This window comes from Perna viridis, chromosome 13 (assembly GCF_037379345.1).
Source record: "Perna viridis isolate PV_CMFRI_1.1 ecotype Kerala chromosome 13, ASM3737934v1, whole genome shotgun sequence".
Classification (NCBI taxonomy): Eukaryota; Metazoa; Mollusca; class Bivalvia; order Mytilida; family Mytilidae; genus Perna; species Perna viridis.
In genome coordinates this window covers 2,266,484-2,283,203 of record NC_142457.1, presented here as the reverse complement: position 1 = coordinate 2,283,203, position 16,720 = coordinate 2,266,484, and the positions used below count along the sequence as shown (strand labels likewise).

General features: G+C 33.4%; 1 protein-coding gene across 1 annotated transcript in view; it reads left to right on the top strand.

Annotated features, from left to right (window-relative positions):
- The first annotated feature begins 2,805 nt into the window (after nucleotides 1-2,805).
- Nucleotides 2,806-16,720, top strand: part of LOC148599209 (uncharacterized) — a 29,765-nt gene continuing 15,850 nt past the window's right edge. The window contains exons 1-6 of the mRNA XM_088559108.1: nucleotides 2,806-2,866; nucleotides 4,012-4,566; nucleotides 6,423-6,500; nucleotides 6,958-7,512; nucleotides 7,860-7,934; nucleotides 13,423-13,980. Coding sequence (XP_088415234.1) covers nucleotides 2,806-2,866; nucleotides 4,012-4,566; nucleotides 6,423-6,500; nucleotides 6,958-7,512; nucleotides 7,860-7,934; nucleotides 13,423-13,980 — 1,882 coding nt within the window. The remainder of the gene's footprint in view (nucleotides 2,867-4,011; nucleotides 4,567-6,422; nucleotides 6,501-6,957; nucleotides 7,513-7,859; nucleotides 7,935-13,422; nucleotides 13,981-16,720) is intronic.

The window sequence follows — 16,720 nt, the reverse complement described above, 5'->3', positions numbered from 1 at the left end:
AGTCAACTTAGAATTGAGTAGAAAATCTTTGACTTTTGCTTAAACTAATTCATACATGTTATAAAACTGATTCATACATGTTATAAATCTTACCCCTTCAATCACTTTTAACTTAAAATTCTATTTCTGAAACAAAATATACATGTGGCTGTATTACATGTAATAGCACAAGACGAAGTACAACAAAAGGCGATTCAACGGATAACCTTGCCTTGTACCACATTTAAATGTTTTGGACGTCAATACAACCACATATAAGATTACTTGTATGATTCAATACACAGAAACTAAACATTATGTAATAGAACATGTACTTACAACCGCTTTCTTAATCACTCTAAACTCAACGAAGTTTAAGTGCAATTTTTTACACTTATGCAAAAAATAGCAATTCTTTAGAAATATCAACGATGTTTTTTTTTTAGCATTGACAAATTGCATTCCAGGTGATACTTTTGTATCAACGCATGGGTTTACGTGATTAATTACATGAAAGGGAACCGGGCCGGTTTTATAGCATTATTTTATGGTTGGCGAGATTATATCAATAAAAACCTTTTAAAAAATCGAACGTTCATTACTCATGACAACGCTGCTGAAATATGAAGCATCCAGTACGAGTTTAATGATATATTTAAGTGAACACACTAGACATCTTATGAAATCAATGTATTATCTAATTCAACAAAAAAGGCATAATAATAATAATAATAATAATAATAATAATAATAATAATAAAACAAAAAAGCAAAAAACAAAACAAAACAAAACAAAAAAACAAACAAACAAAACAAAAACAAAAACAAAAAAAAAGATTCAGTTTCCGCATTGCTCTGTGAGAGTAATCAAGGAAACCAAGATTCTAGGGAAAATTGTAAGAATGGAATCCAGGGGCAAAGACCAAACATGGAACATGGAAAGCAGACTTGCACATCAAAGAACATAAATGACCAAAATAATACGTACAAAGAAAAAAAAAAAAAAAAATGAGCAAATCGGACTCCACTAAAATGAAAACTGGGCGCATGGACGAGGTGCAACAGTAAGGGAAGCTCTGAATCACGTCAAATATTATTTACTTTTACTTTAAATTACACAAAATTCACATCAATATTAATACAATGGTCACATGCATTTTGTATTCTTAATGTCTAAAAATATGTGTGCTTTTATAAATTAACCAATAACTTTCCAGACCAGTTAGACAATGTATGTACTACTTACTTAAAAGTCATGAAAAATCGATTAAACTATGTACCTATTACCACTCACTGATCGTTTGGTAACAAAACAAAAACAAAAACAAAAAAAAAAATCAACCAATAAATAGTATTGAAAACACTTCGCAACATGTTTTATGTTAAAACTACGACAATCTGTCTTCAGGAAACAAAGATTTTCTAATAATGACAAAGTTCAAAACATTTAAGTAAGGTATGAGACAAGGTTATCCATTGTACCGCCCTTTCTTATACTTCCGCCTTATGTCTTTAATACAGCCAAACGTATATTTTGTTTCAGAATTTGAATTGGAGTTTTAGAAGTGGTCGAGGGATGTATCTTCAGGAAATTTTTATACATGTATGATACAAAATAAGTAAAAAGTAAAGGAATGTGCCAAGGTTATCCATTATAATGTTGATATCATTAAAGCACACATGTATAGAAAACAGGCTATTGCAATGTAAGTGAAATAACGACCAATGTAAACATGCCATGCACAATGACCCTCTATTTCTCCGTTACGCAAGGCATGCGACACGACCTTAATGTCATTCACATTTTAATATTAATGATCAGTAATGTCGAGGTTATTGTAACAATTGTATATTTTGAAAAATTTCTATGAATGTCTACATATATTTCAAGCACTTTCATCTAAGAACGTCAATTTGTCCCAGTACATTTATGATGTATACATATGAACATCGTTCTTAACAAGTTCAAACAAATTTACAATCAACCTCTTATGCCCTACTGCCTTTCACAATAAAAACGGAGAAAAATCTTGTCCTGTTGCTTTTGGCTAAATAGCATCTCGACAAGACGACAAATTTGTCATGCCTTGAGCAGCTCCGCATCAAAGTAGTTCGTGATTGTCCTTGTGGATACACAATGATTGAGTAGTTATTGGTCAAAGTGGTGTTGAAGAGGCAGATAGCGTGTAGTTATCATGAGAAGCTGACAGGGAATAAACGCTTTTTCGAGGTAAGAAAAACTTATGTTTTTTTTTTTATCGTCATTTGGTTTGAAAATGTCTATTGATTTAAAAAAAGTACAAAAAGCTTAAAGGGAATAAACATTTTTCCTCAAACCGTTTTTATTCACAATAGTGATAAAAATATTTTTCGCAATAAAATGAAAAGATCTATATAGTAAAGTATTTACAGAAAGCTTGTATATAAGAAAACCTTTGAAGAACACCGAAGAAAAAAGAATTATCCTGATTTATTAAAGTAGGTTTTTGTTATACATAGACATTTTAAATTTCATGAAAATCCAATATCAAGCATTAAAATAATCATTTTTAAAATACTTTTGATAGAAGTAACTCGTTCTATTACTTAGATTGCTGCTATGCTGCAAATCACAGTCTTTGCCTCCTATAATAGATAGAAAATGCATGCCACGTAAAGAACTCATCATCACAATGATACAAATTCTTATCTCCGTTTTGATGAAATACTTCATTATATGGACTCATTATCCCGTAGTATCTACACCATGATCAGAGCTCTCACCAAGCAGGCACATAATTTTTTAAATTCTAATTTTGATATTGTAATTTCCGTATCTTCTTTTCAGATGAAGATTCCTATAGTCATTTTATTACTGTGTCTCATCATTAAGAATGCTCATCTACAAGGTATGTATAAAGCTTTCGTACCAGTATACTCAAAGAAATGTAAAGCTTTCATTAAACTTCCTTAAAAATGTCCGAAGGAAAAGCCAAAAATGTCCGAACATGAACTCCTACCCTGTCTTTGACATGGAATAAGATGGATACACGGATAAGTAATTAAAGGCCCTAATTAACCACCTAACCAACCAACATGCCAATCAAAAATATGGACGACTTTACATATATTTATAAAGTACACGTGAATTTAGAATTCCGATTTCGAAAATTTTTGCAGATCTATTCCTAGGCTTCAACGGACTTGATTCCGACGATTTCCGAAAAAAAAAATTGGTGGCATAATGTCGTAAAAGGCTTTTTATAAAAGACCGAAATAGGCACGAAACGAATCTTTCAATATACAATTGTATTACTTATACATTAAATCGTTGGTTCGTTTCTCGAATGCGGGTTAAAATCGAAATTAAATAATAAGCAAATTCAAACGAACATTCACAACAGATACCAAAATTGAAGTACGTACTATTTGCCAAATTTAAAATGAGATGAACCAAACATTAAAGTTATATGATTTCCCTTGACAAGTTTTATCGTGAATAAAGGTCACATTAAAATCAAAGCAACAACATTTGATGACATCAAACATTAAATTTAGGTAAAATGATTCATGATGTTTTCTTCGAAAAGAGGAAGTTTATGAACACACATGCAGTATTCACAGGATACATTTATAATACTTTAGAATAGAAAAAGTTTAAATTTGCTGAGTATACAATTTTGGTCTTGAAATTTCCACAACATGCAATTTATCATTCATTTGTTTCTTAACGTTTTAATTCTCTCTTAATGCTGATAGCACCAACGACGTAAATTTTATTTCAAAGGTGTCAGACAAGGTTTTCCTTAATAAAGTTTGCTACTTGCCTTGTGGATTAAATATATTGTAATTGTAAATCATTGCCAATAAACTGATAAATCAATACGACCCTCTTTCTTTCTCCTTGTAAGTTGATCGTGTTTTATTTCTCTCCTTGTAAGTTGATCGTGTTTTATTTCTCTCCTTTTAAGTTGACCGTATTTTATTTCTCTCCTTGTAAGTTGATCGTGTTTTATTTCTCTTCTTGTAAGTTGATCGTGTTTTATTTTTGTAGGTCTTAACTGTTATGTTCCCGCCGATATTTTAATTCTTCTTGATGGATCAGATAGTATACAAGACCGAGACTGGACAAGCGCTAAATCTTTCGTGAAAAATCTTGTGAATAAGTTTGACATCGCTCAGGATGCAATACACATGGGCATTATTGTATACAGCTCCAATATTGGGGACCATATTAGTTTTAAACCATTCAAACAGAAAAACATGCTGAAAATAATTTCCGGTGCTCTACGACATCCTAAACAGTCGACTAATACTGCCAAAGGCATTGAGTTTGCACGAACACAATTTAAAACGTCTGGTCGACCTGGAGTGCCAAAAATTCTGATAGTTATCACAGACGGTAGTTCAGATTCTCCAAGAAATACACGCAGTCAAGCGGAACTAGCTAAGATTGAAGGTGTTCGTGTGTTGGCTGTTGGTGTGGGAGGACATACGTTCAAAGATGAGTTGAGACAAATTGCTTCTAGTCCCAGAAAAGTTTATACAGCAACGTCTTTCATTACTCTACAGGGTCTGGTAAACGAAATCAGAAATATGGTGTGCCAAGGTAAGATATATTCAACTTTATTTAAAAAAGAATGATATCGAATGAGCAAATCAGGGGACAACACGGGAGAAACATGAGGGGGAATACCTGAACAAGACAACAGGGGAACATATGAGGGGAATCCCTGGAAAAGACAACATGGATAACACATTAGGGGAAATCCCTGGAAAAGACAACACGGAGAACACATTAGGGGAAATCCCTGGACAAGGCAATACGGGAACAAATGATGGGAATTCCCTGCACATGGACAAGACAACATGGGGAATCCCTGGACAAGACAACACGAGTAATCCCTGGACAAGACAACACGGGGGACACCAATAGGACAACAAAGAAAAAAATCGTAAAACACGAAAGAACAAAAAAGTTTACATAGAAAAAATAGCACAAGCGACAATGAAACTGGGCCTTTTTAAATATGTTCAATACACTATTCTAGGGTGTTTACCAATGACCCTTTTATAGTTTAAATAGGTTTTTATACGGTTAAAAAACTAAGGTAAAGTCGACAAAATCGTTACAAAGCCCGATCTTAACTTACGCCAAAGAAAAAAAAAATTCTGAAGACTTTTCTATGCCCCGTCAAAGACTTTACCCAAACCGTTTGATTCAATCGGAAGACAAAAGGAGTACAAACAGCTGAAAGGCAGGAAATTCTATTTAAAATTGATAAATATAATAAATGAATATTCTGACGATGCATGAAGAAATATAGTGTTTATTATGCAATAACATAAAACAGCGTTTCACGTGTGGCATGTTGATTTCATGTTCATGTGTAACTTTATTATGTGAACTAACAGCTGAATTTATTCAAATATTAACCGAGGCGTTTGCTAGACGTCACCATAAAAGACATTTTACAACTTTATTTTATGTTTTATAAACTGTATCAATTATCAATGACGTCTCGGCGTGCTCGATTAATTTCCTGACATACAATACATGATAGGAGCGGTATTCATTTTGAAGTTAGTTTACTGTGTATTTTTCGGTCAATCAGTGAAACACACTCATATGTAATATCCAAAGTAAGGGAGGGAAGAGGTTGGAGGTAAAACATATTTTTCTTTTCAACAAACGTCATTTGTTATAGGTTTCTGTGAAATGATTAACTTCTCTTTCTTTTTTTAATTATATCTTGTTTCTTTTTTTTTGTCATCGTGATCAATTTGAAATTTTAAAATTTAAAATTCTTTAAATGATATACAATAAATTTAGATTTATCTCACAAACAAAATGAACATCGCTTATCTCAAGCATACTAAACATATAAAGAAATGTGCGGTAATACAAAACAATAACTTGTATGGAGAAGTAGAAAGAGTAACCAAGGGAACCAAGGTTATAGCGGTAATCAAAACAATGTAATCCAGGGACAAAGACCAGACATGGAAAACAGACATACACAAAGAATATAAAGTAATTAAAATCATACATACAAAGTAACAAAAGCAAATGAGCAACTCGGACTCCACTAAAAACTGGGAGAGAGTCAACCCACTGTGTACCGGTAAAGAGAGATAACTCTGTAACATTTATTCAAAATTCAATTAATTAAGTTATCGTTTAGTACGTAGAATTTCTTAAATAATAAAAGTGTTATATAAACTCATTCATCTTGGAATTAAATGCAATGTCTTCATTACACATGAACCATATAAATAGGTTATCATTATCAAGCAAAGCCAGATAATGAGGGTATATCTAAATTTATTTTTCAGACTATATACCAACACCCATAGGTGCTCAACCACGATTTTTGTTTTTGTTTTATTAGTTTGGATTTACGTTACATGTACATATTACACTTTGCAATAATAATAATCAGTATTGGCCAAATTTATTTCTAGTTATTACGACGACAACAACATCAACAACAGCCATGCCAATGCCGACACAGCCAAATATCCACGTGCCTGTTGCTGAAGGTGAGGTGTAAGTCTTGTTGCGTGACCGGAAAAGCACAAAAAAAAAATTAAAAATTTACAAACATACGTCATTACACGACGATAATAAATCAATTATCCGATACAGAATAAGTTACAGCAGGAATTAAAAAGGGAGCTAAATAGTAAGATTTAGGTAAATATTTTTCGATTTACGCAAGGACAAGGCGGAAGACTTTAAAATTCCCGTCGTTTTTATGTCCTTGGGTAGCAAGCTAGGAACCGCGTCTGACGTTCGAAATTTACTCCAGTAAGTGAGGAACCGAATGTCTGCCGATGCGTGGAGCTTGCTTCAGTAGCAGTTCTGGAACTGCCGTCTCATATGTACATTAAGTACTTTCGATGATCGACCGTACAGCTTCAGCTTAAAACAGTGCGCCGTTGTGGCCAATGTTTGTGGTTATTTGATTGTTAACTAACCTTATTTTTTTATGTTTAGGAAAGATCTGTGCCGTACCAGGAGATGTTGTGTTTTTGATTGACGGATCCGACAGTATCAATGATATGGACTTCAGAAGACAGAAAAATTTCGTAGCCAACATGATTGACAATTTTGAAATTGGCAAAGAGTATATTCATGCTGGTATTGTCGTTTTTAGTACAATGATTGGAGATGAAGTTCGTTTACTGCCAACGAGATCAAAGGATTTACTTAAAATTCTCACAAAAAATTTAAGACATCCGAAAGTCGGTACAAACACTGCTTTAGGCATTGAGCATGTCCGGAAGATGATGAGAGCAGAAGGTCGTTCTTTCGCGCCAAAAATCATTGTTGTTATCACAGACGGTAAATCGTCGTCTCCTGCTATGACTGCCTTGCAGGCAAAACTAGCCAAAGCAGAAGGATATATTCTGGTAGCCATTGGCGTCGGAAGTGCCATTTTCAAAAAAGAATTACAAAACATAGCCAGTGACGAAAGCAAGATATTCCAAGTAACAAATTTCAAAGATTTAGAGCTCATCATCAACTCTATAAGAGATCTTATCTGCCAGTGTAAGACATTTTAGTCTTTTTGGTTTTGTCTAAAATTTTGCATTCTAGTGTGTGATTCACTACATTCTTAAGAGCCGAGGTATATTTTAATAGACTCTGATTAAATGTTATTTCCTTAATGCGGTACTTTGTGACACGATGTAATAGTTTTGGTGTGGTAATTTCGCACATTTTAAGCTAATATTTAAACATGTAGCTAGTCCAATTTTAATGATATTGAGTTAATAATCACATTTCCCCGTGATACACTAAAACAGAGTAGCGTTCACTTTTTTTCAACAGTCCACTGGTAAAAAACGCGTTACTGAAAACATGCTTCTTTTACTAAAGCATATTTTGTTTTGTAGCTATCACCACCACGACATCGACGACGACAACAACAACGACACCAGCACCTCTCATTACTGTAACGTATCCACCTGGTGAGTATAGATAAAGTCACTTCCTTTCATTGAAAAATTCATCATAATATGTCAGTTTTATTTATCGCTATAAATTACGGCATGGTTTTTTCGTTACTGCATACTACATTGATATAAATTTCATGAAAATAAAGAGTGCTTAAAGAAATAAAAATATTGGAAATGTAAGGAGAATAGAAATCACTACATTTTGTGTATCTGTTAAACATTGTGTTGTGGTGATGTTTCATTCATACATGTAATACACTTTACGGTACTCCGTTAAATCTCCAGACAGTCATATCATTACCGGGTGCAGTGTTTTAATTAAATAATAGCACACAGCTAATCATTATCAATTTGATATTATCACGGCAATTTGACGTCATAAGTCATAAATATAAAGAGTTCTGAGAGATAAATCTATATACATCAGCCCGATTGGTGGTTTTTACGGTATTGACTATTCTTGCGGATCTCGCACGACCGCCCCTTGTGGGGATTGTGTTAGTAAATGTCTGTTGGAGTAGTTGGAGGTAGTGGAGCCCAGCCTTCGGGTTACCTGACAGAAGAACTCAGTCAGAGTATGTCCTACTAGCGGCTGGGATGTTCTGTTGATGCTCTGGCCTGCTCCCAGACAATACGTGGGCCCGAGAGCGTTTTCCAACTCTAACTGGAGTACGTCAACGTGAAGATTGTACATACATCATAAGTATTTACACTATTTATATTAAACATTCTCTCTATCAATTAAAATATCATTTTTTGGCAGTGTAAAAACATATAAAAAGTCATCTTCCTTTTTAAATAGCTTATTACGTAATTTGGCATATAAAGTGCATACATGTAGAACATGTTTTTAATTCTCTATACAATTATTTAAATCAAATTCATCATAAAACACACTCTATTCTCCACTGATAAACCCTCATATCTACCAGTTTTCATTTTTATGGGTGCCACATCATATCTAAATTTAACATATGCACTTCTATATTTTCCCGCCATATTTGTGCCTAAATACATGCATTTCTCTTTACCTTACTCATATTCAACAATCTATATGTTTTAAGTTTACTATGGTCATTCGACATTACTTTGTTATACCAATTTTGTTGATATAAAACGAAAGATTAATTTTTAATATATTTTAAAACATTTTTATTTTAAAAATACTCTGTATTACTTAAATGAGGTATATCAAGCTCTCTAAATTTACTGCGAATTCTTAAATTCCAGTTTTACAACATTTATTAGACCATAAAAATACATTTTTATTGATTCTATTGTTACACATTTTTTGCATACCTCGACCAAGTCCTTAAAAGACCATTGGCATCCAGTCCATATCTCCATATAATGATAAGTTTGGAGTATATTAATTTTTCCAACTCCCATACAAATATCATGGCTTTATTTTTAATAGCATTTGTACATGTAAATCTTTTACACCCCAAATATGATGCATCATATTCTATTACTGATATAACAAGTCATCCTCCCAAGTCAGGGTTTTGAGTCCACCGTGGACTCGAAACCCTGACTTGGGAGGATGATAACAAGTGTATCAAATAACGTCGTAAAAAACAGAATATTCATACAATCATTAGATTTATACCTTGCTATTAACAAACCAAGTGACAGACTTGTGGATTTGCCACAGTTTTGACATTCAGTTCTAATCCTAAGTAGGTATATTTATCTACAATACATGGATCTAAGATTTTATCATTAAATACAAAACTGAAAGTTATTTTTTTAATGCACAACCAGATTATTGGTAACAGTGACACAGCATACATTCAGACTGTCTAATAAACTTTGCAGATCGTTTTCATTTTCTGCTAAAAATACCACATCATCTGAATATAAAGGTATAGAAATAATATCACCGTCAAATTTAACACCAATAATTTAAACGTTTGATGTCACCCATGAGACTAGTAATAATAAAAAAAAATTAAAGTTTACGGCGGGAAAATCAGTCGCCATGGCAACAGAAAATTTCAAATGGTCTTGAAACCTAAAAATTTAGATTTGGTATCATATTCACCTTAATCAACAAATTTCATCCAAATCGGAGCAATTTGAAATTTTGGCAGGAAAAATCAGTCGTCATGGCAACTGGCAACATTTCCATTTCGTTTGCATAATATTGTTCAGCATGCCATACTCTACACCTGTACTAATCCGAGATATTTCCATGTTCTACATTTTAATCTATTTTTCCTAATTTGGCAGTCATTTCAAAATTGCCGCCTTTTCCGGAGTATTGAAAAGTTAAGGTACAACTGCAGATTGTACTGGATATGCGTGCAAAGTTTTGTAATGTCTTGCGGTTTTTCAGAATTTCTCCGGAAATATTATTATTATTATTATTATTTTTAATATGTAGAAGAAGAACGGAGTAAAAATAATAAGTCACCGACACTTCGTGGGCGACGACCTAATAAAGATATTAAAAAAAAGCACAAAAAAAAAACCCACAAAAATGGCATAATTTCCAAAACCCCTCCGAATCCGCCACTGCTAAGTCACCGACAGTTCGTGGCTGGTTGTTTTAATAATAATAAAAATATTATAATTACAATAATAATAATAATAATAATAATAATAATAATAATAATAATAATACATATTAGTCACCAACACGTCGTGGTTGGTGAACTGATAATAATAATTATAAAAAACGGAATAAAAAACAAGTCACCGTCACTTTATGGTCGGTGACTTAATAAAAGCGGTTACAGTATACAATCTGTCTTTAAACCAGAGGTTACTTCAAGTACGATTTAATTTGACACACGAGTAAACATTATTGTAAATAGAATACAATGCATTTAATATTTTACTGCTAATTTCAATATATTCCAGCTTAGAGGACAACATGGTTCTATTTACTCAGCCATATGCTTGCTTAAAGTCTAAAAAAAGAGCCTTTTCACATTTTTTGTCTATAATGGATGTTAAAGTAGACACATGGTCTTTGGTATTTAGCTTTTTAGCTCAACTGGCCATAGGCCATGTGAGCTATTGCCATCATTTAGGGTCCGTCGCCGTAGTCGCTAGCAATTTTTTAAACTCTTCTCCCCTGAAACTATTGGAATAATGCAATAGAAACCAAACTCAATATAAATGTTTCTTGGGGTCTACTGTATAGAACTAATATGGGGATTTTCGATCCGGAGAAAAACATGGCCGCCGTTACTAAAAATAGAATATAAGGGTCAGACAGAAGTTTTCTCATATACAATGCATCTACAAAACCGTTAGGTGTAGCCAATTTATTTCAATTGCCGAAATGATCCTTATAATTAGACCTACAAAAGTCTTCCTTGGATCAAATATGTCGGACGACTCCTTGTTATTTCCCTTGAAAGGCAAACAATGACGATTTTTTAAGAGTTTTTAGCCAATATCTTGAAAATTGTAATAGAAAGAAACTTTCAATCGCTGAAATGATCCTTATGATAAGGCCTACAGAAGCCTGCATTACAATGTAGATCAAAAATGTCCGAAAACTCCTTGTGAAGAGTTATTGCCCTTGAAAGGTGAAAAATGATGTATTTTAGCAGCTTTCAGGCATTATCTTGGAAACTATAATGGACAGGAAGAAACTTTCAATTGATGAAATGGTCCTTATGTTATGTCCTACATTAGTCTTCTTTCAAGTTAAAATTGTCAGACAACTCCTTGTTAGAGTTATTGCCCTTAAAACGCAAAAATGAAACAGGTGAGCGATTCAGGCTTTTTGGAGCATCTTGTTTCTAAAGCCATTCTGCTCATCGTTTGTAAAGTCAAGTTCTTCAAGTTTATTAGTTAATCTAGTGTTTAACATGCCACAGTACATTTTGTATGACGTTGGAGCCAGATTCATTTCACAGTATGACATTGGGTCTCTTGGATCAGAAGTGGGTTACTTAGGTATTGGTGTGATGTTACCATTGCTCCACATATCTGGACGTTTACCAGTATCATAACATATGTTAAATATACGAGTCAAAGCGTGAAGTGGAGTGGGATGTTAGTACAGTTCAACGTAAATATCGTCTACACCTGGAGATTTGCTGCTCTTAGAAATATTCAACACATTAAATACCTCTTCACTTTTTATTTCATTATTTATAATCTCATCACAAACTGTTATTTAAATTCACATTATCCCTATTGTGATTTTGTTTCAACATATTACAGAAATCATCTTTTTCGTTTCTTCATAACAATATTTTTATCACATGATATTGACCCATCACTCAATTTTACTTCCAATGGAATTTTATTTCAACTTTCACTGCCGTCATCTCTCTTTCCTATTTTACGCCAAAATTCCTAAGGATTATCCGTCGAATTCACAAGATCCTCCTGCACTGTTTACCAATGTTGACGCTTTGCCCTGTTTACAAGTTTGTCGATCGAGATCTTTCCCGATTCCTACATAATTATGCATGACGCAGAGACTTATTACGGTTACCAGACAGCAACCAATCTCAATCAAGAAGTCACAGAAAATGGTTCCATATGAGTTGTGCTGGAAGTCTACAACGTTTCCCTCTTGAAGAATATCGACTCCTTCAATATATTCTGGAAGGCCCGAACAACGTATATTCCAGTCACCACAGAGATAAAATCTTTGAAATAGTATAGATTTGTGTAAATATAGTATCCAAGAAGTCATGTATATTGACAGCTCGGGTGGAATTTTTCGGCGTAAAATAAACGACTCATACACAGAATACGTTTGATACGCACTGTTTGTCTTCAAACTGAATCCACAAAATTCAAAATATTCTGTTGTTTATTATCTTTACGTTATAATCCATAAATAATTTGTTTCGCATCAGAATACCGCGCCGTCTGATCCGCAATAAAGCTCGAATCTGAACATTTCTTCTATTATAACCGTACCATCTAAATCTTTTTTTTTTATATCTATAACTATTTATTTGATTAAATGCGATCCCGCTATGCCCAATATATCCACTTTGATTAATACTTGACACTAAAATATTATATTTGTCACTATTTACATCACTATACCAACCATTTATATTCCCACATCCACATCCAACATAATTGCGACCTCGACCTCGATCCACCTCCACGATTACCGTTTTCTCGATTTATACGGTTTCCGCGGCCCGCACTTCGATAAAATTTCGGCCGTTTCAAACCAGCACTTGTTTATTCGTTGTTTTAGGGGTCGTGTTGTATTTCAGGAGTATTCGATGTATTTTTGGAGATTTATATGCACACCGTTTCATCTCAAGCTTGTTATTTCCGATAACATTCACAATATGCCGGATATTCGAATTGATGATACTCAGTGCTTTTGGAGATAAATATATCTTTGAAATTTCGAGAATCTTTCAAGGTTCTTTTTCTTCTTTCTCGGATCAAATTATTCACTTTATTTAGTACGTTTTCGTTTGGACTTTCAGGCAGGTTTCGTATGACGGTCTCGTATATATGTAGAGAAAAAGGCACTGCAGCGTTTTATTCTCTCTTTAAGGTCTAGTATGTGATGTACCTGCTGATGTCGGGTTTATTATCGATGGTTCCAAAAGCATATCTCCTGCTGATTGGCCTAAAGGATTAAATTTTATTTCAAATCTAATCAACAACCTATTCATTACACCACATGCCATACACGTCGGAATAGTTGTATACAGCACGCTGGTTTCAGCCACGGTCCCATTAGCGCCGTTTAAACCCAAACCATTGTTGGTGGCTTTGACTCAAAGCCTAAAACAACCGAGACAAGGAACTAACACTGCTCTTGGTATCGATACGATGCGACAAATGTTCCGAAGTTCCGGAAGTCGTCCAAACGCTCCTAAAGTCATGATTATCATTACCGATGGCAAATCGACAAACCCACAGGACACTAAAGACCAAGCATTGAGGGCGAAGGCCGAAGGTGCTACCATTATCACTGTTGGTATCGGCGGTACACATCTATTTAAGGACGAGATTAACACCATTGCTACGAATGGGAAAGCTTTTGAAGTGGCTGACTACCAATCATTAACACAAATTATTCAACAACTTCGAGATTTGATTTGCAGCGGTAAGTATTCATTTTTCTGGTACAATGATTTACATATTTTTTGGTTCTGTCATCATAAACATAAAACGCAACATGATATGTATGTTCATATAATGCGTGTAGTGTATATAAACTCAGGCTAGTTTCTACATTCTTAGTTTCACATCATGGAAGAGTTTTATTAAATACGACCTACTTTGAGACCATAACTAACTAGATATATTATACATGCAGTGGATATTTTCTTTACGTTTTTTCTATTGAAATGAACACAAAGATTTTGTGAGTGCTTGATAGTTAAACTCATTTGTCCCGTTTGTACATAATCTTGTAAAATTTATGATCAATACGTGCTATTTTACGCGATTTACGTGTTTGCAAAAACAGGCAAAATTCCGGAATCAAATTAATGAATGAGGAGCATACTTAACTTAAAACAAATATTGACAATCGTGTCGACAACGCATGCAAAAGTGATTACTATGCGTGCAATGTTTGTGTGTGAATACTCCAAAATCGGCTCCGCGGAGAAAGTGATAATTCACTCAGTTTTAACACGGAGCAAGTGATAATACACTCAGTTTTAATGCGCTCATAATTAAAGTTATTATGTTTCCTAATAACATCATGGGTATTAATTTTAACTTCACCAAAAATAATTAACTCACATCGTACATTGTTTAAACCATTACTCAAAATGTGACCTTCTATAAAACCCTAATATATTTTATTTTGTATGAGGATGTAACAAATTAGGAGAACACGTGTTCAGTTATATAATAGATGTTATACGATGTGGATTTGATCCCTGAAAGGTAGATACATTTCTCCTGAATCACCTGTGAGAATTATACTGACAATATTCTGTGTACAAGACACACCTAAATAAATTGATATTGTGTCACATGATCACAGGAACTCAGTAAATTACAATCAAATCTCGTACTTGTTTTCGTCTTCTCGGAGGGCATCTATGATTAACGTCGTGAAAGGCTAAACTATTTCAATGCTCGGAATAAAAAATGTCAAATTGAATAATTGCGTTGGGAATGCCTTGTAGATAAAATTATGTACATGTGTGTGTTATACTTTCAAAATTTCTATATATATATATATAAAAAAAAAAAAAATAATAATAATGTGTGACTTTTTCAATAGGCAAGCATTATTTAATGGTTTTGAATTCAATCATTATTATTTACTTCATTTTGTCAACGGAATATTTATCCACATCATAGACCTGTAATTAATGTAATTATAGGATTCACATTTAACTGTATATAACCTATTCTTAAACATACCAAACGGGAACTAAATCGAACACAATCAGGTCACTGGACCAGTATGTAAATATGGAAGCCCGTGGACCGTAATCTGAGGTGGTCCAATATCTAGCGTATTCAACGAGTTAGAATCATTAGGCCAAAAAAAAAAAAATGATATGTGTGTTTCCTATCACCTAAATATTTTGACTGTAGGTAGGTAGGTCGGAAAAAGTTTTTATTTTACAAAAAACACTTTTTTCTTGTATAATGCTTTTTTAATGGTTTAAGTTCCCTGATCCTCATGTTTGGATAGCAAATGATCTACAGTTTCCAAAGACATCTTGATACAATTTCATATGTTTAAGTAAAGTCTTCAATAAAGACAAACACCTTGTCTTAGACAATTCTTAAGACATAAAATCATCTCAAGATGTAATTTAAGTGTGGTCTGTAGCTGAAACTAGAAGTTTTGTGTCAGAATTGTGTGTTTTATATAATATCAATAAAAAATTAGTTACCCGTTTTAAATTTACTGAATTTTCTCATTTATATTGTAAATTTTCAGTTATTATATTATTTATCATCTTCAATAAAATGTTATATTTTTTTTAAAGAATAAACATGTCCATATTCCTATGCCAGCAAAACTCAAAACCAATGCCTTTCGAAATGCGTTGCAGTTATTTAATTATATAAACTGCAGTAATAAAAGGTATCCATATTCCTATCCCAGTAGAATTCAATACCAATACCTTTCAACATGATTTGCATTTATTTAAATAGATAAACATCCTGTCTTATTCCTCCTAGGATTAAGTATTGAACTGTAACATATTTATGTTTATTGTGATTCTTATATTGTTTCATAATATTTATTTTCACTTGTTGGGTTCAACAGAGTTTCGAGTTCGCTATTTGCTGCATATTTCCATTAAGTTTTAGGAGTTGATTGTCTGTTTTTATTTATTAATTTTCTCTACACACGATTTTTTTAATAATGTTATTCCCTCTGTAATGTTCAGTTTACTGATAAAAGGTAGCAGTTACCTTTCTTTTTATATTTAGTCAGTAGGAACTAATATTTTTATCTGTTCACCTTGTGTTTCGGATATCACTTAGGTCAAGATGACCAAGGCCGTACATCCTCATCAGGTACTTTAGCCTTCCATATCTATAGAGTCAAATATATTTTATTTCGCAAGCACGATAATGTGTTGTTTGCGTCCATGTGATGACATTTCGCTATTTTAATAGCGATGACCGAGCTTGACACTTTTACGCAGGCCATCGTAGTTTTTATATTCGAGATTCTCTTGACTTTACCAACGCAATGAGGTAAAAATCGTTCGGAGTAAATCAGAATCGCTCTTCCGCTTTACAATAATGATATCAAGTTTGCTTCTATAAAGCGCTTTTGGAACCACGTTTTAAGATCCAACAAATAACCACGACGTAATTACGACCGCAAGAAGACAAAACGTACCAAAAATTAAAAA